At 52.9% G+C, this 21,675-nt stretch overlaps 1 protein-coding gene across 5 annotated transcripts; it reads right to left on the bottom strand.

Moving 5' to 3' along the window:
* Positions 1–526: 526 nt before the first annotated feature.
* Positions 527–12,465, bottom strand: Cant1 (calcium activated nucleotidase 1). 5 transcript variants are annotated; one of them, XM_048451843.3, is made up of 6 exons: positions 12,271–12,400; positions 10,943–11,198; positions 10,523–10,630; positions 4,671–5,320; positions 3,079–3,282; positions 527–2,353 (listed from the first exon to the last, which is right to left on the bottom strand). In XM_048451843.3, exons 4-6 carry the CDS (start codon positions 5,296–5,298, stop codon positions 1,983–1,985), a joined length of 1,203 nt encoding a protein of 400 aa, XP_048307800.1. In that variant the 5' UTR covers positions 5,299–5,320; positions 10,523–10,630; positions 10,943–11,198; positions 12,271–12,400; the 3' UTR covers positions 527–1,982. The 5 variants fall into 5 exon arrangements, with proteins under 5 accessions (XP_048307800.1, XP_048307798.1, XP_048307796.1 ...); XM_048451841.3 differs by lacking the exon at positions 10,523–10,630 and having other exon boundaries at positions 12,313–12,465; XM_048451839.3 differs by lacking the exon at positions 10,523–10,630.
* Between the last annotated feature and the right edge of the window lie 9,210 nt (positions 12,466–21,675).

Genomic DNA, 21,675 nt, shown 5'->3' with positions numbered 1-21,675 from the left:
CTTGTTTTTCTTATACTTGCAGCTGCTCTGAGCAAAACAACTTGTTTTCCTCTCCTCTGAGCAGCACGCAGCTGCTCTGAGCACGGGACCATGATGGCAGGCTGGTGGGTCTGCATTTGAAAGATCCGGAGAGCTGGGGCGTGGCCAGAGCCCTATATAAGCTTCCCCTGAGCACAATAAACTTGGCATTCTTGTATCAAGAGTGACCCATGTCTCCAGTCTCTGTCTCTCTGTGTATGTGATTTTTTAAGTCTCTCAGTCAGGTTCCCTGGCTTGCATACTATAGAATGGTCAGGAGCTACAGGCGTAGTACCGTATAGCACACAGTACGGACGCCAGGGTTTAACAGGGAGAGGTGGGGTGGGACAGAGCCTGAAGTGCTGGAGACAGCCTTACACACTGCTCTTGCCATGAGATCCAAGCCTGGAGCCGTGAAAAGCTTATCAAGACCCCAAAGCTTGCAACCTCACCTGTTTAGACACATCAGGACAGAGCCCTTGGCAACAGCCAACACAGACAAGAGGAGCACAGTCCCCTGACACTTTATTGTTTACAAAACAAATGGAGGGAGAGAAGGACACAATCACTATGCTTCTGTCAGGGAAAGGAAGGTATGAAGGCTGTGCTGTGTTGCCTCAAGGCCACACTGACTCCATTTTCTCCCTTTCAGTTTAGAAGCACACTCTAACACAGTTGACGCACATCGAAGAGGTATGGCTTAGCTCTCAGCAACACACAGACAGAACACAAAGATGTCACCGTCACCAGTCAACAAGATGCCATGTGGGTAGTGAGAGCCCCAGTGGCAGTGGTCCGCCTGCTTCCCAGTGGAAGGGGCTTATGAGGGCTATCAGAGCCCTGTGCCCACGGCGGCAATACCTGTGTCCTATCCTAAGGGCGTTGCAGGATGACTCAGGTGGCTGCTACCTACAGAGTGACCTCTGACCCTGACTCTGCAGCCTTTGCTCTTGAGCATGAATAGGAAGTGGCAGAAAACAGGAGAAGGCTGCTAAATGCTCACTGGGAGCCATCAAAAAATGCAGGGGACAACAGGGACAGGTCTCTAGAGCCCTCCCTCAACCATGGTTGGGAAGGGAAGACATGGCAGCTTCTGAAGTTGCTAGAAGGCAGAGGCCAAGGATCCAGAGACCCTGTCTGTAAAAGATAATTTCACCATTGCGGCTGTGGCGATGATTCTGTTACTACAGGGAGTAGATGTGGGAACTCCACCTTCGCTGTGTGATAAGATTTGGTGACTGTTCTGTAGAAAAGGAAATTATCTTAATAAAAATAAGTTAATAATTCAAAGGCCTGCACAGCCCCAGATGCTCCTGAGGGCCATGGGAAGCAGTAATCCTGCGCTAGAATGGTTTCGGCAGTGTGGGCAGGTGTGTCCCAAGGGGTGGGGCCCTCGCCCTGCCGTGTAAACATTTACTTTCCAAGGGTCTGCAGAGTGTGGACCGCCAGGGTCACACAGGAGGAAGAGGGGTGCCATGGAGTGCCTATCTGGCAGCCCCACCCTCAGACTGCCTTATGTTCCCAGGGTGAGGCCGAGACTCAGCACACCTGCTGCCTCAGATACTTACTGGCCAGAGAAAGGCAAGAGACCTAGGCAAGAGGTGGAGGAAAGGAGAGGCGTGGCTGGATTTTGAAGGCCAGTGCTCAAATGGTACCTGCAGCAGTGATCAATCCCTACCACAAGGTGGCAGTGCAGAGTGACGCACGGGTAGGCAGAGCCCCTTCCTTTCCGTACAGGACTCCTGCCTGCCCTTGCTCCCAGCTTCAGAACATCTCCTGAAGCTGTGTCACATGGCCTGGGACTCAGTTTCCTATTCTGGAAACCTCTATTCAGGCATACAGCTCAGTTAAAAAAGAAAACAACAAACAAGTCAAAGTGTGTTCCTCTGGTTTTTATGAAATTGAGTCCTGGCAGTGCCTCAGGCGATCTGCCCATGCCTTGCCGGGCATGGGAACTTACTCATCTAGATGAACTCTATCCCTTCATACTTGACGCTGCCAATCTTAGTCTCTGGGAGCAGGAAGCGGCCATCTAGCGTGAAGGCCATGATGTAGGTGGCAATCCTGCCGCTGTCCTCTTCTGACTTGAGAGCTACGATGATCTGGTCATCAGTGTTAGGGATGAACTTGAAAGACGAGAAGCCGTGCGTGGGGACCAGCTCCCCCACACGCCTCACGGAGATGTCCTTGAAGTCTGGAGCTGCACTCAGCAGGAGGTTGCTGCCCTTGCGTTCATCAGCCCTCTCGCTGTAGCGTTCGTGGCTGGCCCGGCGTGGCAGGAAGAACCAGCGCTGCAGCGTGTCACTCCAGCAGGCGGATTCGTGGATGAGGTAGCCTGGGGTCACAGCACAGACCCAATCACCACACATCACACAGGTCTTGCCATCCCAGAGGTGACATTTGATGGTCTCACTCCACCCTTTGCTATAATCCCCAGCCCTTTGGAGGACAGCCTACAGCTGATCTGGGTTATCTAGGGCAGCCATGCGCACACACAGCATGGCCAGAGCCTAACGCTGAGTGGGCAGGGCTTCATGTCCCCACTAGCTGCCCTCAGGTCCCCATAGGGGCTGCAGCCTTCACCAGTTCTTTCTTTTTTTCCCTTGGTGCTGATCACAGGGCACACAGGAGGTCAGAGAGTCAAAGGGGAAACCCAGCAAGCAGAGCAGCAGCCGTGAAGCTGAGGGGAAGCACCCATGGAAGAGTTCTCTGGGTCTTGGCTCCCTGCTGCACTTTGCCCCACACCTGATTCAGCCTCCTTCAGACAAAGGTCACACTCAGAGCCCAGGGGAAAGCACCTCAGGCCCTACCCATCTCCTCCTCTGTTTATGAGGGCCGTGACCCCCAAATGAAGAATGCTTTATGTGGATGAGGGGACTTTAGTGGGCAGGGGGCAGAGGCCATCTGTTGAACTAGAGAGGAGCAGAAACAGAAATGGCTTCTGTCTCAGAATCCACCCCCACGAGGAGTGACCTTTGGATACAGCGAATGACTGTCACCAACACATCTGAGCGAGCTGTGAAGTCTTTATACTTGGGATCTCTTAGGGAGAAGCCTTACCTGGCGGCTGGATCCCAGCGGCGGCTCTCAGAGCATTGTAGCTGGACACCCAGTTCTCATGGTCCACGCTGCCCCTGTGGCCTACCACCTTCACCCACTCGGGGTTCTCGTTCATCACCTCCCCTGTGGTGGTGGTCCATTCCTTGCCCAGGCCACCCACATACAGGTGCTCATCCTTCACAGCAAGCCACTCAGCTTTGAATCCTGGGGCAACAAGAGGGGCAAGCCTGAGACCCTGGTCCCCAATTCGCATGCCCAGCCTGGCTCTTGCCTGTGCTACTGTCAACTGCATTCAGAGTGGTGCCAAGCCTCTTGGATGTCACAAGTTACCACCCTTGAGGTTCACTGCAGGCTGGGATAAGAGGCCCAGAAGGGAGCCTGGCAGAGCCAGAGTGGGTAGAGTCCACATCCTCTTCTTTATTACCCCTTTTCTTCCAAGGAGCCTGTCTCCTGGGCGACAACTCAAGAACTGCATTAGACCATTCCCAGACCTCCTGTGCTCCAGCAATCGAGCTTCCAAGTGCTCTGTGGAGCCAGTTACCTGCCACTGAGGACCACAACTGACAGCTCAGCACAGGGCCACCCACTGCCAGCCTTCACCTGCCATCATTGTGTGGGTCTGTTCTTCCCACAGCCGGGGAAGGAAGAAGGACAGGGTCTTTAGGACCTTTAGGTCTTTAGGCAGCAACCCTCACCATCCTCGCCTTCACTTCAGAGCATTTATTCCAGAGCTGCTTTCCCTTTCAATCAAGCAGGTGGTGAAGCCTGCGCTGTGCCAGTGCTCTCCTTCCTGACGTTCCCACAGGCTAGCTCTCTAACTCCCGCATGCTCGCTAGCCCTGGGAGGCCAGCGCTGCACCTGCCTCCCCACTGTAGAAGGACGGAGGCCCCTGACACCTCCAGAGTGACTCTGGAGGGACTGGCATGATTCCTGTAGCCCTAGTAACCTCATGAGTCTTCTGAGCTGCCTCCATGAGAAGGTGCACCATTTGCCAGACTTTGGACCCTTCTGGATGAACAACCATAGAACAGCCCCCAACACCCCATTATCCAGCACTCTTCCCACTCAGGGGAAACCACCCCACACCCCGAAGGTTACAGGCAGGAAATGGGTGAGCAACACCATCACTGTGCCCAGGTGGAGATGGCCTCTCCCGAGAGCCCAGCCTTGGACAAACACTAGTGATTTCCTCACCCAGGCCAGGCCTGGCAGGCAGTGAGAGGGCCAATGAAGGCAGCCCTCCTTCCACCCAAGGAGTCTGCTGTCCCCTACCCTGTGGGGCAGCAACTCCTCTCTGCTACACATGGGGCTAACATCAGAGTCTATCCCCAGGTGTCACTGCTGCTCCATACAGAGACCCCTGGACTGGGCTCACAGCAGCCTGGGTAGCAGCACTGACCTGTGGCCCCAATAAATTGATCAGAGCCTGAGATCACGGTGAACCACTGAGTATCGAGTTCGAAGGTGAGCACCTGCCGAGAGTAATACTGTCTATGACACACGGTGTCTTAGGAGCACACGGATCCTCTGAAGACACGATGAGGACCAGAAGGAATAGGGGGGGCAATGGGCATAGCCTTGGCTCTACTTACCCTTCTCCACGGTTCCGTCACCATCAGAAAGGATCACCCAGGGCACTGCTTTGGTGCCTTCGATCTGGTAGATGACCCCTGTACGGTCGTCCACGGTGTACAGTTTCCCATTGAAGACAATCAGGTCAGAGAGCTCCATGCCCCGCCCCTTTTCTGCCAGGTGGGACTCTAGGACTCCATGGTCTTTATCCCACTCCACAGTCACCTGGTCCCCACTGTCTGACAGGGTCAGGTGGCCTTTCTTAAGGTAACTAAACCAAGTGTTCGCCTCCTGGGCTCTGGACCCTGTGTCCAAGTCAGCAATGACTGCGATCCGGTAGCGAGTCCCACCTGGAGTCCTCTGTGGTGGGGAGAGGGGGTAGGTGTCATTGTAGTGAGACACATGATCCGGGCTGAACCTCCGGTTGTGGGCGGGGGATCTGCCCGGTACTGGGGCCTGATGATGGGAGTACAGCAGCCAGAGGAGGGCAGCACCCACAAAGGAAGTCAGGATCACCCTCCAGCGGGGGCGGAAGCGAGGGTCTGTGGCCTTGGTCATGGATGCCAGCACAGGAAGGCCCCCTACAGTGATCCGGAGGGAGTGCATAGGTTCATTCCATTCCCGGTGGTCAAAGGGCTGGATGGGCATCAGACTGCGTGCTAGGTGGGACCTAGACCAGGGAGAGGAGAGCAGCCAGTGAGCTCCGGAGGACACTTCTCCAGTCCTGAGTCAGCCTCATTCAACAGAGACAGCACTTCATGGCCGTAGTGTACTGGCCAAACCCTGACCCCAGCACGGAGGTCAGCTGTTCTTATTCAACAGGATGGCAAGTGTTTCCAAAGTAATAAAGCAGAGGGGACGGGAGGTGAGGACTTGTGCCCGCAGGCTGGCAGACGCTCTAACAGACATGCAGATATGAACCTGACTTGTATTTTAAAATCTTCTCCAACCACCCTGCTCCCCAGGCTAGTGCCCTGGCAGGGCCTCCCTCGTATCAGACTGGGGTCACAGAGCCTTTACTTCCTGTTCAACACAAAGGAGACGTGAGGCAGTGCAAATGCTCTGCTGCTGTTTTTGGTTCTGCCTCTCGGCACTGCCTACCGTACGACTTGGGGCATGCTTTTGGCTCCAGGACCAAGCTGGACTCTATACTATGGCACAGCTCCAGGCCCAGAGTACTGGAGGAAGCTGGGAATTCTACCTCGTCGCATCTGCCTGCCCTGCCTGCTCCTAGCAGACCACAACAGTTCAGTGCCACAAAGCCTCCACGCCAGTGCTGACTGTGGTGGAGAGGTGTCTCCTGCCCAGAAGGTGTGGCCGCCATTGCTCTTAGTCCTTCAGTCCTTCATCTGCCGTTTGTGGGTGCCACTGTACTCCAATCACAAGATTCTCCTGTCCGGGGGTTGCAGAGATGCTCTCCCCATGCTGTAGGCTGCTCAGCAAGGGCAGGAGAAGGCTTTCTGGCCTTTGGGGCTGCTGGACCATGGGTCACCAGTGTCCCAACCCCACGCTGGCAGTGCCTCCTCGGGACTCAGGCTCTTCTCACACACTCTCTACTGCCATGGCTTCAGTGGCTAGACCCAGCCTATCAGTGTTATATCCTTATCCCGGATGTGGTACTGAGCTCTGCCAAGTGACAAATACTGCTACATTCCAATCCCCACTTGCACCTTAGACACTATTTCAAAATGTAAGCCTGAGTTCCCCCGACTCAAGCCAATTAACCCACAAACACGACCACCAAGCCAAAATTCCCATAAAGCCCACAGAAAAGGTGCAGCTTTTATGTAGATGTCATGCTTCAAACTGCCACAGTGACAAGAAGTGGCCTCAGCACCTTCCTCTGCCTTCCCTGATGGCTCCCCAATGGTGGCGGTTCTCCATTCAAAGCCTGACTCACGAGTCATCCCGCCATGCCAACAGTCTCCCTGGCCCTCTGCAGCCGCTCTCCTCCTCAGAGCCCTCTGCCGCCCAGCAGCCAATCCTACTTGCTATGCAACCTCTGAGGGCACCCTCTTGGTCCCAACCACTAAGCACGAGGGTCCCCATTCCCAGGGCAAACCTCACCACCCCCTTGTCCAGGACACCTGTTCTGTTCTGCATAGCTGATTCACTCACACCCCCAGGGTTCCTGGGAGGCTCCCCACATCTGCTCTCTTTCTGTTGAGAACTCCATAGGGTCAGGGCTTCCTGCTCCATCCCTGGCACCCAGCTCAGAGCTTGCAGCCAAGAGAAAATTGGCACACATCTTCCGAAGGGGTCAAAGATCAACACCATGGTGAGGTTCCCTCCAGTCGTTCTGAAAGTGCACTGTTCCAGATCAAGGCCCTGATAAACAAGCCACTCAGCTGCCCAGCGTGAGCCACAGGCCCAACAGATATGACTGCGATACAGAGTGCTACACACTATGAACCGTCATCATCCTTAGTCTCTGCAACCCTCAAACTTGCCTGTGTTCAAAACACTCTGCATTCCTGTGAGTCACCACACCTTCACTGTTCTGCTCAAGTCACCAGCCCACCTGCTCCAAGAGGCCCCTGTAGCAGCTGAGACAGGACACAGCCCATAGCCTCACAACTCTGTTCAGGGAAAGGGACCCTTTGGGCTACTCCAGTGGGCTGACATGGGTTCCTTGGACCCTACTTTGGTAAGCAGACATCCTGTCCACCTGGCTGGCTCATGTGTGCTCCTGGACTGTCCTCTTGGGACATGAACAGAGAGAGAAATGCAAGTCCATGTTGGAGCAGGTCTCCCCGGCCGCTCCAGTGCCCTGCTCAGCATCTCAAGAGCACCATACTCAATGTGCTCTCCTCCATTGTGCTGCCCTGGGCCCGGGTCTGCACTCCTGAGCTACACTGTCCCTCCTGCAGCCAGAGAGACTTCTCTGCTGGCACTGGGGCTGGCAGGTGCCACATTCTTCATTCTAGGGGTCTTTATAGCCTAGACACCTCCCCTAACTGCAGGCCTCTTGGCAGAACTCAGGCCACGCAGGAGCCCCGGAAGTACCTAACAGCCATGCTGTCGCTGTGTGGCTCTCTCTGGCCGTGAGTTCCTGCCCAGAAGTCACCTCTCCCGCGGGAGGCTGCTACTAACACTATCCCCTACTCAGGAGCCTTCCTCGCCAGCTCAGACTTTGAGGGAGCAATTAAGGACCTCAATGAGAAGGCTATCCAGGAGGACAAAAATGTAGTCATAGGTGTTTCTTTTCTCTTTGTAGAGACAGGGTCTGGCCTTGAACTCAAGACAATTCTTTTGCCTCAGCCTCCTATGGGATGAGCTTTCGTGCGTGCGTGTATAAAAGGCAGGGAGGAATGGGTAGAGAGAAGGTCCCATTACCACAGAGGCAGAGGCTGGGGTGCTGATATGGCCCCAAACCCAGAAAGGCACGAGAAGCTGGAGGACAAAGAATGAGTCCCCCCAGAACCTTAGGAAAGAGCTCTAAGACACCCTCATTTCTGCCCTGTGGCAATGACAATGACACCGAAAATTCTGGGTCACTGGCTCTCCAGACTCGCATGTGAGCATGCGGGTCACCTCAGACTACTGTATACGTCATTCTCTATAGGACACTAGGAACACAGACCCCTCCGGACAGTGGCCCAAGGACCACCTGCACCCCAGCCAACCCCATACCTCAAGGGAAGGGACTGTCCGAGAGCGAGAGGCAGGAAACCAATGGGGCTTAGCCACCTTTGATTAAAGGGGCGGGGCTGCTCTCCACAAATCAGGCTTCTAGAAACAGCTCCTGCCTTCCAGAAGCCTCTGTGAATATCCCCATCAGATGGTCTTCCCCTGGTCTTCCTTTCCTTCTCTAGGAAGACAGTTTCAAGTCAGTTCCCTTTTCACCAGTGTCCTTGGACCCCGGCTGCTTAGTGCTCAAGACTGACTGTGTCTTGGGGCTGTAGAAGCTGACAAGGCCACAAGACAGGAGCCAGTAGATGCAAGGGACCAGATGGACACAGTCCCAGGAAAGGACAGGTTTGGGGTTGTCTCCTGCTGCCCCCCACAGGAACCCTGAGGTCATTATGGAGTCTGCATAGTCGTGACAAGAAAGTTTGTCCATCTGACCTGAGCGCTATAAAGTCACAGTTCCTTCAGGACAGTCAGGGGCACTGGACTGTGGCCTGCAGACGGGGTCTCCCCAGGCTCTGAGCCAGAGCCAACCCTACTCCAGCAGACATGACCAGAAAGAGCCATCAGAAGTGCCTAGCATCCAAAGGTCCCCTTCTTCCCCACCCCTCTTAAGCAGTGGGTGTTGAAGAGCTAACTTCAACATAAAACACAAGGCCATACCTCGCATCCCCATTAGACACATGTACCTGTCTGTCCACTCCAAAGGACGTTTCTAGATGACCAAAGGAAAAGACACAGCCACAGAGGGCACCTACCTCCATGGGCAACCTTGGGTCTGTACAGCACTCTGCGGACTATGGCCAAGGTGGCCTGTTCCTCCCTCTTGCTTCCTTCACAAGAGGCCAGTGTGTGTAAGAGGTGGCAGCTCAAACAGGTTTAAGGCGGCTGCCAGAGCTGACTCCTCCCCTCCAGGATCAAGGAAGGACTGTTCTTAGTGTGATTTTCTTGCCTCTCTCCTCACTCCTGCAGAAAGGGATTCCTACTCCTTCCACACCAGAGAGGGGACAGGCCTCATGTGCCTATTCAATCTGAGGCTCACTTCTTTACCACACGGTACCACACAAAGCCTCTAACCAGCAGACTGCTGGGGAAGGAGGCAGCAGACACCCAGGGCTTCCCAGCAGTCTCTCTGATGGTGGGTCCCTAGGAAACACACCTGTGTACAGCCACCGCTTAGACACTTGGACGTGGAGGCTGGTTCCATGTTTTGGGCTTTGTCAAGCTCAGCATTGTACCTAAGAATTCCATTCCCAATTTAGGGCAGGTAGACAGTCCAGGGAAGCAAGAAGAAAGGAAATGTGTTTTCCAGGGAAAATGGAGGCCACCCAGCTCCTTCTCAAAAGCCATGTGTGGGATCTCTGACATCTTCACCCCACCCCACAGCATCAGTGGGAATTCTCTCCTGAGTCAACTTCTGTGCTACTGGTGTAGGACTTTTTCCAGCCTGTTTTTAGGGCAGCTCCGCAGGAGGAGTGTTGGTTTCCTGGGCTGTAACTAGTTACTGGGGGCATAGTAGCAGAAACATTGCACACCATCACTTTCCAGCCCTGCAGCAGTCTGGATTGGCCTCACCGGGCTTCACCCAAAGGCTGGTTCCTTTCCCAGACTTCAGGGGAAGATCCACTTCTTGGTCTCTGCCAGCACCCAAAGGCTGACCTCACTCCAGCCTGTGGCTCCTTCCTCCCCATTTAGGGCCAGCAATACTGACACCCACCAGTGGCTTTTTGCAGCCTTTCCCTCTTGCTCTCCTGCCTCCCTTACAGTCTGAGGGGCCCTGAGGTCACATTTGCCCTTGAGAAAACCTCCCGGGTTCAGGTGAAGCACTTTTGGCCTTGATTCCCTTTTATACTCAAGGTAGCATTCCCAGGCTAGGGGGTGGGGCAACATGGCTGACTTGAGGCTCGCTACAGTCCACACCAGGCCTTTCCTAGGGTGCGGGGAGAAGCTTCAGGACCCTCCCTGGTTTGCATCTGCGGCGTCACAACACTGTCCCAACCGCTTCATCTGTATCTCCAGTGCCCTGGAAGGAATTCTAACAGAGCTGCCTTCTGGGTCAAAGTGACACCCAAACACTGGATGCCAGGGTGCCTGAAACCAGGGCTATGACAGTCCCAAACTGACTGAGCCCAGCACTCGATTCCAGAATGCACATTTGCACACTGGGGCACAAACTGCACTGTTCTGGAGCTTCTCTCGGTGCCGGCTCCGGGGACTGGATCCGCTGATGGGTCATGCTCACCTGTTCCTCACTGCGCACAGCTGCTCACTCTCGATGCGCTGGCACTGACCTGAGCTTCTACCTCATTTCCTGTCCCTGCCCATACCGGACACTCAATGGCTGTGCCCACTGGAAAAAAACAGGGATTCAAGAGAAATGTCCACCAAGAGGAACCCGAACGCTGCTCCATGTAGACTTATTAATAAGCATCTGTGCCGGGTTATTATTTCTTTCCTAGCCAACTATCTTGTGATGGTAAAAAGGAAAATAAGTTATGTGAAATCAGTATATAGGGCTTTAATTCCTTCGATGCTGGCATTTAAGACAAGCTTTCCAGGAATTCTCCACGTGCACTGGCTTCCACTCTGCAGAGAAAGGAAGGCGTGTAGACAACAGCCCCGCATCCTCCAAGAGCACATGCTAACGCGCTGGACCACATACCTGCACAGCCACCTTGAGGACAGCCACACTGCTGTGAAGGACGGTCCAAGACTCAGATGACAGGGTCACACGTGTCTGTGGGAGCTTCACAGGCACACATGCCACATTCAGGCAGAGGGTGGGAAGGGGACACCCGCCTCCTGCACACTCTAGACCTTTCTTCCCGCACCCTCTGCTCCGCGTGCACAGCCGATAAAGTGTGCTGTTGGGCAGCTGGGTGAAAATGCTCTCAAGTACTCCGTAGAGCGGCTACAGGCTGTGAAAGCAAGGTCACAACTGTAAAGGCTAGGAGACTTAGTTTGCTCTCTATGACACAAATCCCTTGTCGTATCTGGAAAGAACTAGGCTGGCTCCTCCAATGTACCTTCCACCAGGCCTCGGGACATACAGAAGACAGCGGTCAGCAGCAAGGGCCTGTGGACTCACAGGTCCCAGCAGGACTGCCACGCTGAAATCTGGAGAGCAGCTAAAAACGGTCTGTGGCCCAGTCCAGAAAGATGGTCCTCAGTCAAGCTCTACAGAGGGGCAGGGAGGAGGAGCTAACACAGCTCTGCACAGTATGCGCCCTTGTTAAGTCTTAGTGGCTTTGCCAGTTCTGGCCAGCCAGATACCACCGACACCATGAGACCAGGTTTCCAGGTCTCTTCTTCCTCGTATATATAGTCCTCAGACGGGAATGGGAAATGAAGCTGATTACTGAGGTCCTCCTGAGCGACTGCAGGAAGGATGCTTGCAGGTGGAGGAGTGTCATGGGTGCCTGGGGCAGGAAGGACGGTCAGGACACCAAGCAACAAGGATGGACCAGGGGTTGCCAGTCTTGGAGGCTGGGAGAACCCAGCTGAAAATGGGGTTGTACGTGCAGGCGAGGACTAGCGGGTGTGTGCAGAAGGGGCAGGGAGGGTGGAAAGCTGAGGAGTAAGAGGAGACAGCGCGTAGTGCTGCCCAGGGGAAGGTGCAATCTTCATTGAAAACGAAAGCCAGGACGGGGGCAGTTACAGGTGGGGACGGGGTGGGCGGATACGTGGCTCTGTTACAGTTGCGAGCGAGTGTCAGACTGGGGAGGCCCAGACCGGGCAGGGCGGGAAGAAGGGGCTGTCGCTAGGGGCTTGAAGCGTGCTGGTCCGGAGAGGAAGAGGTCTCCCACTCCTCCTCGGGAGCACAACACTACACACTCATCAGAGGGGAGCTCTCCCGTCTGTGGCACCGGTCCCAGGCTAGCTGCGGAGGGAACCTGAGGTGCCCGGGAGCAGGCTGGACGGGTGCGGGCGGCGACAGGCTCCAGAACCGGGCGGGGGAGGGCACCCGGCAGCAGGCGCGCCGTCACTCACCCACTGAGAACCTGGCTCCGGGGACCTCGGGCTGCCGCCTACCTGCGTAGGGCTGGACGGGGCGGACGGCCACTTCCGCCCCGCCGCGCGCTCCCGGCAGCCTCTGCTCTGCGCCTGCGCCCCACTCCGGCCGCGCGCTCCCGGCAGCCTCTGCTCTGCACCCGCGTCCCATTTCGCTCCGCGCGGCCTAGAGCCACGTCTTCCCGACAGCCTTTGCTCTGTGTGTGTTTCCCCCGCCCCAAGAGTTCCGCTCTGCGCCTGCGCACTGAGTGTGGGGCTGCTGTGAGTTGTAGTTTTTCGCTTGGACTTGGGCCCAACGTTGAAGTGGACATCGCAGCTGGAGGTGGCTGTCATTCCCCAGCTCCAAGGTTCTTTGCCTGGTTCTCCCCATCTTCGTCTCAGGAAGTTGCGAAGTTCAGACCCGCTCCGCCGCCCTAGTTCTCTTTCAAGCCGGCTACAATGTAGTGTCTAGTTTCCACAGCCAGCACCAGCCAGGACCAGATTCCTGCACTGGATGGGGATGGCAGTGTGTCCTCATACCCGACTGCAGTCCACCTTAGCAACGGTGGCACCCGATTCCTCCTTTCCCGGTCTCCTGTCTAGCCCTGAGTTCTTGTGCTGTGTGAACAGGCGTCCCATACCCGTGCAGTCCCAGACAGTGGTAGCAACGCAGGACTCTTGGAAAAGGCCCTCATCAGCCAGGGAGCATCAGCCTCATCTCCGGGTCTCCCGAAAGCCTTCTGGAAAGTAACCGGTGCACAAGGGGGTCGAATTCAAAATATGCAAACCGCACACAGTGGAAAAAACAAAAACAAAAACGAAAAACCCCAGCCCTTTCTTCCACTCTTCCTGTTCAGAAGCCGTGATTACTGCTAGATTCTTGTGATCCCTGTGAAAGATGTCCTACAGGACGCACGCTAACGGCAGAACATAGACTAAATTACACAAAAAATTGGAAATGTGCTGGGTCCCCTCCTCTGCTTGAGGTGGGAGACAGAACTTTCTTGAACCTACTGTTCCCTGTCAGACCAAACCGAGCTCCAAGCATATGTGGTTCTTCCTATAATTATTCTGAACTATGCACTCTTTATTTGTTAAAACTTGTCCACTTAGGGAATAGCAGATTGTTCTCAGTATTTTTAAAGCACCGTGGGTATTCCTTCCCATCCCACGCTCCTCTCCTTACACCCTCAAAGGTCGACACAGCCCAGAAGATTGTGTTCATCATTCTCTTCTGCATTCTTACCACATAGCTGTGTGGCTTTAAAGAATACATTGCTTAATTCTGCCTGTTTTAACTTTTATAAAATAAAACTTTGAGGTAGATGTCAGTTCCAGTGTTCTTCAGGCAGTTTAATTTTGCCAATTTGGTGGCACCAAATGTCCTCTCCTTGCCATATTGCAGAGTTATGTGCACAAGTGTGTGTGTGTGTGTGTGTGTGTGTGTGTGCATGCACACACATCATACATAAACACATTAATATTTGATTTGTTTTTATTAAGACAGGGGTCTTCCTGTGTAGCTCATGCTGGTTGCAAATCTGCAATAATCCTTCTTCCTCAGCCTCCTAAGTGAGATCACAGATGTGTTCCACCAGGTCTGGTACTACACACATACACACACACACACACACACACACACACACGGACACACAGACACACACAATGTCTTTGTGTGGGTTTGTGCTCACAGGTGCACACATGTGTGCATTCCCCTAGAGGCCAGAAGACAACCTTGGTGTAGCACCCAGTCACCACAAGCTCAATAGAAGCCTGAGTCTCAGTAGTTTACTCTGATTCCAAGAAAGACTACAAACTGAGACTACCCAGGCACCACCCAGGCACCACCCAGGCACCACCCAGGAACAGACCGTCCAAAGGAAATTCCTTCATTCCAACCATTGTAGATAGGATCACCTGCCGGCACATATCCATTGCTTTTCACCAGACACCCCTAGACAAATGTCAGTCAATCAGGGGTCCTGAACTTTAGAAATTCCTCATCCCACCTTTGCTACTACAAAACCCAACCCCCACAGAGCTTGGGGCTCTCTGACCCCTCCAGTACGTTGAACACATGGAGAGACCGAGCTTGCAAACTGTGTAAGAAGAAAGGCTCTTTGCTTTTACATACAGGACTCGGTCTCCAAGTTTTTGGGGGACTCCGTGATCTGGGCATAACACTAAGCTGTTGTTCCTCAGGTATCACCCCTCTTGTTTCCAAATGGCCTGTGAACTGATGGAGAAGGTGATCCAGGGAGCCCCAGGCTTCACATGCTTCTGCCTCCCTTGCACTGGGATTGCAAGCATGCATCACTATTGCTAAGCACGCATCACTACACCCATCTCTTTCATAACATGAGTTCTGGGAGTCAAATTCACATCTCTGTGCTTACAAGGCTAGCATTTTGCCGACTGGTTTATCCTCTCGGCCTTGTCATATCTTTGAACTACAATAACATCTCTTTAAGAAGAAATCCATCCTTCCCTATTGCTATTGCATAATACTAACCTGATCAGAATGATGTCTCCATGGACACATAGTTCTCTTCAGAGGCTACTAGGTTGCTCTGGTAGACCTTTTTTTTTTTTTTTAAGTTTGCTTCAACAGTTCTTATCATCATCTCTTTGTAAGCCTTCATAAGCTGTTTGACACAATCTTTAGGGATGTTGAATAGATTGCTTTGAACCTGTAGAATTAGGAGACTACAGAGGTTTTTATGATATACAGTCTTCTACCCAATATTATAAGGAAGTTATTTTATTCCACCCTAAAATATCCTTTTGGTGTATCTGTAATCTCATATTTCAACAACCCTTTGGGGGTAGCCTTGTGTTATCAGAGCACAGCTATAAAATGGATCTAGGTTAAATTCGCAGAGGAAAAATGACTGGCACAAAGGATGTCTTCCCGCAGGAGTGAGCACGTGTCCCCCAGAGCAGTTGGCACACAGAACAACCTTCCTCAGGGTCAGCAGCGGCTCCATGCTTGAGCACAAACAGGTGTGGTTTGATTTTCATTCTTCTTTGCATCATGGGAGACTTCATCATGGCCTCCATAGGATCAGAAAAGGCATGCGGACTTTCCTCACCCCACCCAGGGCTAGCCTGCACTCCTGTAGCTTGGCAAAGTCATTGAATCTTGGTTTAAGACACGAGAACCTTCAGAGATGAAGATCTAAAACCCAGGGAATCCAGGAAAGATTGTCTTTTTTTTTTTTTTTAACATGTAGCCCAGGCTGTCCTCAAGCTGACTGTATATATACGAGGGTGACTCTGAATGTCTGATACCCCAGCCTCTACCTCCTAAGTCTCTGGGATTACAGGCGTGCACCAACACACCTGGTCTGGGCATGGGTGTGGTGCTGGGCATGGAACCCTGGGCTTTGGGCATGTTCAGCGAGTTCCCTGCCAGTTGAGCTCCAGCTCCAGCCTGGGAATGTTATTTTAGCGTTTGGATCTGATGGAGAAGGAACTTCGTATCTAAAGTGACTGGACCAAAGGGATCTATCTGATCTAATGGGGCGAGGCGTAGCGGGAGGACCTGGCCTGAATGTGCGTTCAGTGTCTCCTCGGCCTCTCACTGTAGCAATACTTCCTGTGAGGTGTGAAACAAGACTCCTTCTGGATGAAGTCATGTGACTTATCACCAAACAAGATACCTTTAAAAAAAAAAACATATAAGCTTTCTCTCTCTCTCTTTCTCTCTTTTAAAAAGATGTATTTATTTTGTTTTGTGTCTAATTGTTTTACCGATATGCACATGCACCATGTGCTTGCCTGGTGCTCTTGGGGGCTGGAAGAGGGCGTTGGATCACATGGAACTGAGTTACAGATGGTTGTGATCTGTATGCGGGACTCAAACCACAATCTCCTGCAAGATTAGCAAGTGCTCTTAACCCCTGAGTCGTCTCTCCAGTCCTAGAGAAAAACTTTTTTAAAAAGTATTCTTTATGTAGCCAGGTAGTGATGGTGTAGGCTTTTAATTCCAGCACTCAGGAGGCAGAGGCAGGCGAATCTCTGTGAGTTCCGGGCAAGCCTGGTCTACAAGAGCTAGTTCCAGGACAGCCTCCAAAGCTACAGAGAAACCCCCATCTTGAAAAAAAAATATTGTGTAACAATTTCATACATGTGTACAATGTATCTTGCTCAAACCCACTTCAGTTCCCTCCCATACTTAGTGCTGTTTGCAGGGCAGCTGATCTTGTTAGCTCCATCCTGTGGGAAACCATAACTGTGGTGAGCTCATAGGGCAACAGCTGTGGCATGTCCAGAAGACAGTATTTCACAGCAATCCTCCCTCCTTCACACACTCCTCCCTCCCCCTTCACACACTCCTCCCTCTCCCTTCACACACTCCTCCCTCCCCTTCACACACTCCTCCCCCTTCACACACTCCTCCCTCCCCTTCACACACTCCTCCCTCCCCCTTCACACACTCCTCCCTCCTCCTTCACACACTCCTCCCTCTCCCTTCACACACTCCTCCCTCCTTCACACACTCCTCCCTCTCCCTTCACACACTCCTCCCTCCCCTTCACACACTCCTCCCTCCCACCTTTACACACTCCTCCCTCCCCCTTCACACACTCCTCCCTCCTCCTTCACACACTCCTCCCTCCCCTTCACACTCCTCCCTCCCCCTTCACACACTCCTCCCTCCTCCTTCATACACTCCTCCCTCCTCCTCACACACTCCTCCCTCCTCCTTCTCACACTCCTCCCTCCTCCTTCACACACTCCTCCCCTCCTTCACACTTCTCCTTCCTCCTTCACACACTCTTCCCTCCTTCACACACTCCTCCCTTCTCTCGCCCTCTTGCTGGTAAGCGTCCACACAGGGGTGGGGAAGCTCATGCGCTGTTTCTCAAGTGAGTTCATGGCTGGATTTCTGTGAGGAAAGAGGAGTAGAGACAGGACAGCTGAAGACGGTGGAGAGAGGTGTTGCTTCCCAGGGCTTGCCTGCCTGACCTCACCCGTGTCTTGGGTGTCCTGTTCTGACTACCGCTCTCCACATTCTGAACAGCTTGGACCTGGACTGGGTGTAGTAAGGAAATGAAGAAAGGACAGACACGACACGAGACACACGTACAGAAAAGCTGACCTCACCTGGGCTGTGCACTCTCTGAAGGGGAATCAGCTTCTGCAACAGCCCCAGGCTGGCATGTGCAGCCCAGGGGCAGGAGTTAGCTGGTCTCCTAGGAGGGGTCTGCTAGCAGTCCAGGCTTCAAACACCCGGTAGGAGGATGCAACCGTTGCTAGTTTCTGTGCACGCTGGTCAATTGCTTGTGCTTTGACCCCAAGGAAGTCGCTGCACTCCCTCTGAGTTACACTCCTGGGCCGGAGGCGTTAGGGTTCTAGACGTGGTCATGCCCATGTGAGCAAGGCATGTCCGTTCCCTCAGGCCGTCACTCACTCAGGGCTTTTCCTGCACCTGCACACCTCCTTCCAGAGAGTGCTTTGGTCCCTGTGGCTCCGCATAAAAGGCGACTCATCCTTCTCTCCCAGTCTTTAATTCTCTCACGGCTCCTTTTAGTTAAGTGCTTGGATTGTGTCTTCCACCAGGGGGCGCTCTCACTTTATTTATCTGGTAAACTATTGCCTCAGGTTCACACTTTGCCTCTGCGTTAATTGAAAACGTGTATTACCAAAACAGAGGAAGCTTGTAAGAGAGGGAGAAACTGAGGCATGGAGAGGTTAAACGTCTGAACGAAAGTCGAGAAGCACGTGAATGGCCCCAGGAGGAGTGTGCTGACCTTGGAGAGGGACAACCCTTATATTTGATTTCTTCCAGCTGTGAGTCCTGTACAAGCCACGTGTCCGGCCTGTCCATGCAGCTGCTAATCTTGAGTTCCACCTGCCCAAGCCTCCCAGAATACAGTCGGCGCTAGGCGGGAGCCACGAGCTCGGGCCAGTGTCCAGGAGTGGGCCCGGGTGCCAGGTTTCCTTTCCCATCTCAGCAACTTCTGCGGATCTCTGAGAGGCTCCCCCACCCGCCTCTTGGCAGTGGGACACCACCAATGGGAGCCTGCCTGTCGCACTACCCTTTGGAATGGAATTCGAAAGTCTGCAAAACCAGCCTTTGCCTGTGGGATAGCCGGGCAGACAGGCCCAGAATAGCTGGGTTGGCAGGATGTTAGGGCCCCAGTGGGAGACGCCATGGAGCTGCTAATGACATGCTGTGCTTATATCGGGAACCCAGTGCTGCCTCTACTGTAACCCAGGCCTCACAGCCCTTTCCAGCAACCAGAAAACAGCGACAGGGATGGCATGGCCAGGGAGGAGAAAAGAATAGTCAAACAGCCAACCGGGCTGGGGAATGCTGGCGAATGGCTCAAAGCATGGGGTGGGGGGAGGACCACAGCACCTGCTGGACAAGCATGGGGACTGAGTTTTTAAAGGAAATCAGGTGGAAAGTGACCAACATCCCCCTCCAGCCTCTGCCCATCTGGATACACACACACACACACACACACACACACACACACACACACACACACACACACAGAGGTACACACACTCATAGACACAAACCAAAAAAACACCAGATGTACCACATATACACTCGCATATATATGTCACTTGTGTATACACACACACACACACACACACACACATATATACTTAGCACTACAATATGTCAGGGCTCAGAGTGTGCCCTCCACGGTGGGCTGCAGGAGACCCTCCAGTGACCCTCAAGTCCTTCTCACAAGAGCTGCCCTGATCTAAGAAAGATAGCCACTTGAGAATATGGAGGAAGCCTTTGAAGGTTTATCCCAGACACCCTTGGGTAGGTGCAGCCCCCATGGAATTCAGGGCAGAAGCAGCATACAGCTCATTTGGGAACTTGACAGGGAGATCCTGGAGGAGTGCTTGGTCTGATGTCTGTCCCATCTACTCAGGGCTGATGACCTCTGACCCAGGAGCTGCTGACCACAGCCCTGCTGCTGACTTGGGCTTCATTTATTAGGTTGTTAGTGTGGTTCACCATGACCCTTGCCTTAACTCTGGAGGGACGGCTTTGGCTATGTGGAAAACATTCAGGTTCTGGTTGCTTGGAGTGTTTGTGGCAGGGATGGAGGGAGACCAGGAAATCTGCAAAGCGTTCCCTGTCTTGCCAAACTTCCTGTCTTTCTTACAGCTTCAAAGCAGAAATGAAGTTGATGACAAGGGGCTTTAGGAGCCTAGCAAGCTGTCCAGCTCAGTGACACATTTTGTTTCTTCTAGTACAGTGGCGTGCGTTGGCCCTTGGGCCTGGCCTTGTGAGTCCCCTTTGTCTGTTGGCCTATTGGGTTGGGTTGCCAGTTGTGACAGCCTTCAGACACAACTCCATCTCTGTTCCCATCCCTTGGAATTCCCCTGAGCCTTCTGGCTTTTAGGCCTCATGGGAAGCCACAGGTTCCCTTTGTGGTGTTTGGTACAATGCTCCTCCTCTCCCAGCTTCCACCTCAAAGAAAATGAATAAGCCGCTTCTAGATGTTTTGGAAGACGTGGGGCTCAACCTAAGAGTCTGGAAGGCGAGAGGTTATGCAATACTAGTAGCTCTCCTGGGTATTCTAGCACTTTCCATCCACGTCACCAACCTTTCTGTTAAACGTGTGAGATCCTTCAGGTGTAGGGATGCTTATCCAAACGTCCCCAAATACAGCAGGCATAGTGGTGCACATATGTAATTCCAGCAACTGGGAGGCTGAGGCAGAGGGATGGCTATTAGTTGGAAGCCATCCTGGTTTACTGAGTGAGGTTCTGTCACCAAAAGAAAACCAGAAAGAAGAAGGGGGACTTAGCTGCTAAGTGCTTCTTTGCAAGCATCAAGACCCAAGTTCCAGTCCAGAATCCATGTTAGAAAAACAAAACCAAACAAACAAACAAAACAAACAAACAAACAAACAAAAAACATGTGGCAAAGGGTTTATAATCCCGGTGCTGGGGAGGCGGAGACAGGCAGAGTTAGGACTTGCTGGTCATTCAGGTTTGCCTACTTGATGGGTTCCAAAAATAGTGAGACTGCAGACCAAGATTCAAGGTCTTCCTGTGACCTCCACACCCATGCTCACACACATGAACACTCACGTGCACACACACAAACTTAGAGAGAAAGAGTAAATACATTAGTTACATGTCAGCGTAGACTACATAGCAAAACAAACACACAGAAGAACAAAACACGGGACAGCTGAGCTGGCTCAGTGGGAATACAGGCACTTGCTACCAAGCCTGATGACTTGAATATGGTCCCTGGGACCCACATGGTGTAAAGAGGGAAATAATTCCTGCAAGAAGACACTCTGACCTCCACGTGTACACTGTGGTATGTATATGCATGCACATACACACACACACACACACACACACACACACTCACAAGTAATTCTGCTTGTTTGTTTACTTATTTATTGAGATGGTGTCTCACGATGTATCTCTGGCTGACATGAAACCAGAAAAAGATCTGAAACCATGGTCTCCCCTGAGTTTGACCGAAACTTAGTAATGCCTGTCTTCTGGTGTGTTTCTAGAACTTTCTACTGTTTTTGGCTATCTCAGAAGTTCATTAGAGTGTTGCCATCTTGGATGTGTGCGGTGAGGGCAACTCCTCTGCCTCCACATCTTCCCCTCCCGAGCCACATGCCCCGCTTTAGGAGCCCTGCTGTGACCTTCCTTGAATTGAGCCTTCTGGGTAGGACCTTGCGAGCTGCATTGGGACACCCAACCTCACAAGACACTCAAGGCTCTCTGTTGTCCCTGCAGCAGCCTAGCAAGGGTTAAGTGCTCTTTCTGCTTCTGCTGACTGCTCACCCTGCAGCTCTATGGCAAAGGATGTAGGGAACAGAGTGACAGAGGACAGTGATGTTCTGGGTGGGAGAGCTTCACACCACTCCCAGGAATGAGAGTCTTATTCCTGTGCTTTCCCTCAGCTAAGATACATGCAGAGCAACAGGAACCATCTTGCTAGGTCAGGGCAGGTCACATCTCTGATGGGAACACATCTACTTATTCTCAACGAGCCAGCGCCCTTAAGTGCCCCTCCCCCACCCCCGTGGGTACCAGAGGAGCTCAGCGACATCTCTCCTTCTCATGGGGTTGGCATTTGGGTTTGGAATTTCTGGAGAAGCCTGTGGGAATTCACAGGCTGCTCCCTACCATTAGAATCCGCCCTCTTGTCCTTCCATCCGTCCCTGCCCATTCTGGGATCTGCCCTCTACTGATCTATATCCTGCCTTGGGGTGAGATGATGGGGGGGTGCGGTACTGGGTTCGCACTCTCCTCCCTCCCGCCTTGGATTCTGTCGGCCCTGCTTCATGCTGGCACAGCAAAGAATAGGAAAGTGTAGTCTGTTTATTTTGCCTGGGATATCCCAAACTAGCATCTCTAATTTTACATCTTCTGTTCATAGAGAGGAGGGAG

This window comes from Myodes glareolus, chromosome 9, assembly GCF_982192425.1.
Source record: "Myodes glareolus chromosome 9, mMyoGla1.1, whole genome shotgun sequence".
Taxonomy (NCBI): domain Eukaryota; kingdom Metazoa; phylum Chordata; class Mammalia; order Rodentia; family Cricetidae; genus Myodes; species Myodes glareolus.
This window is presented reverse-complemented; position numbering and strand designations above follow the sequence as displayed.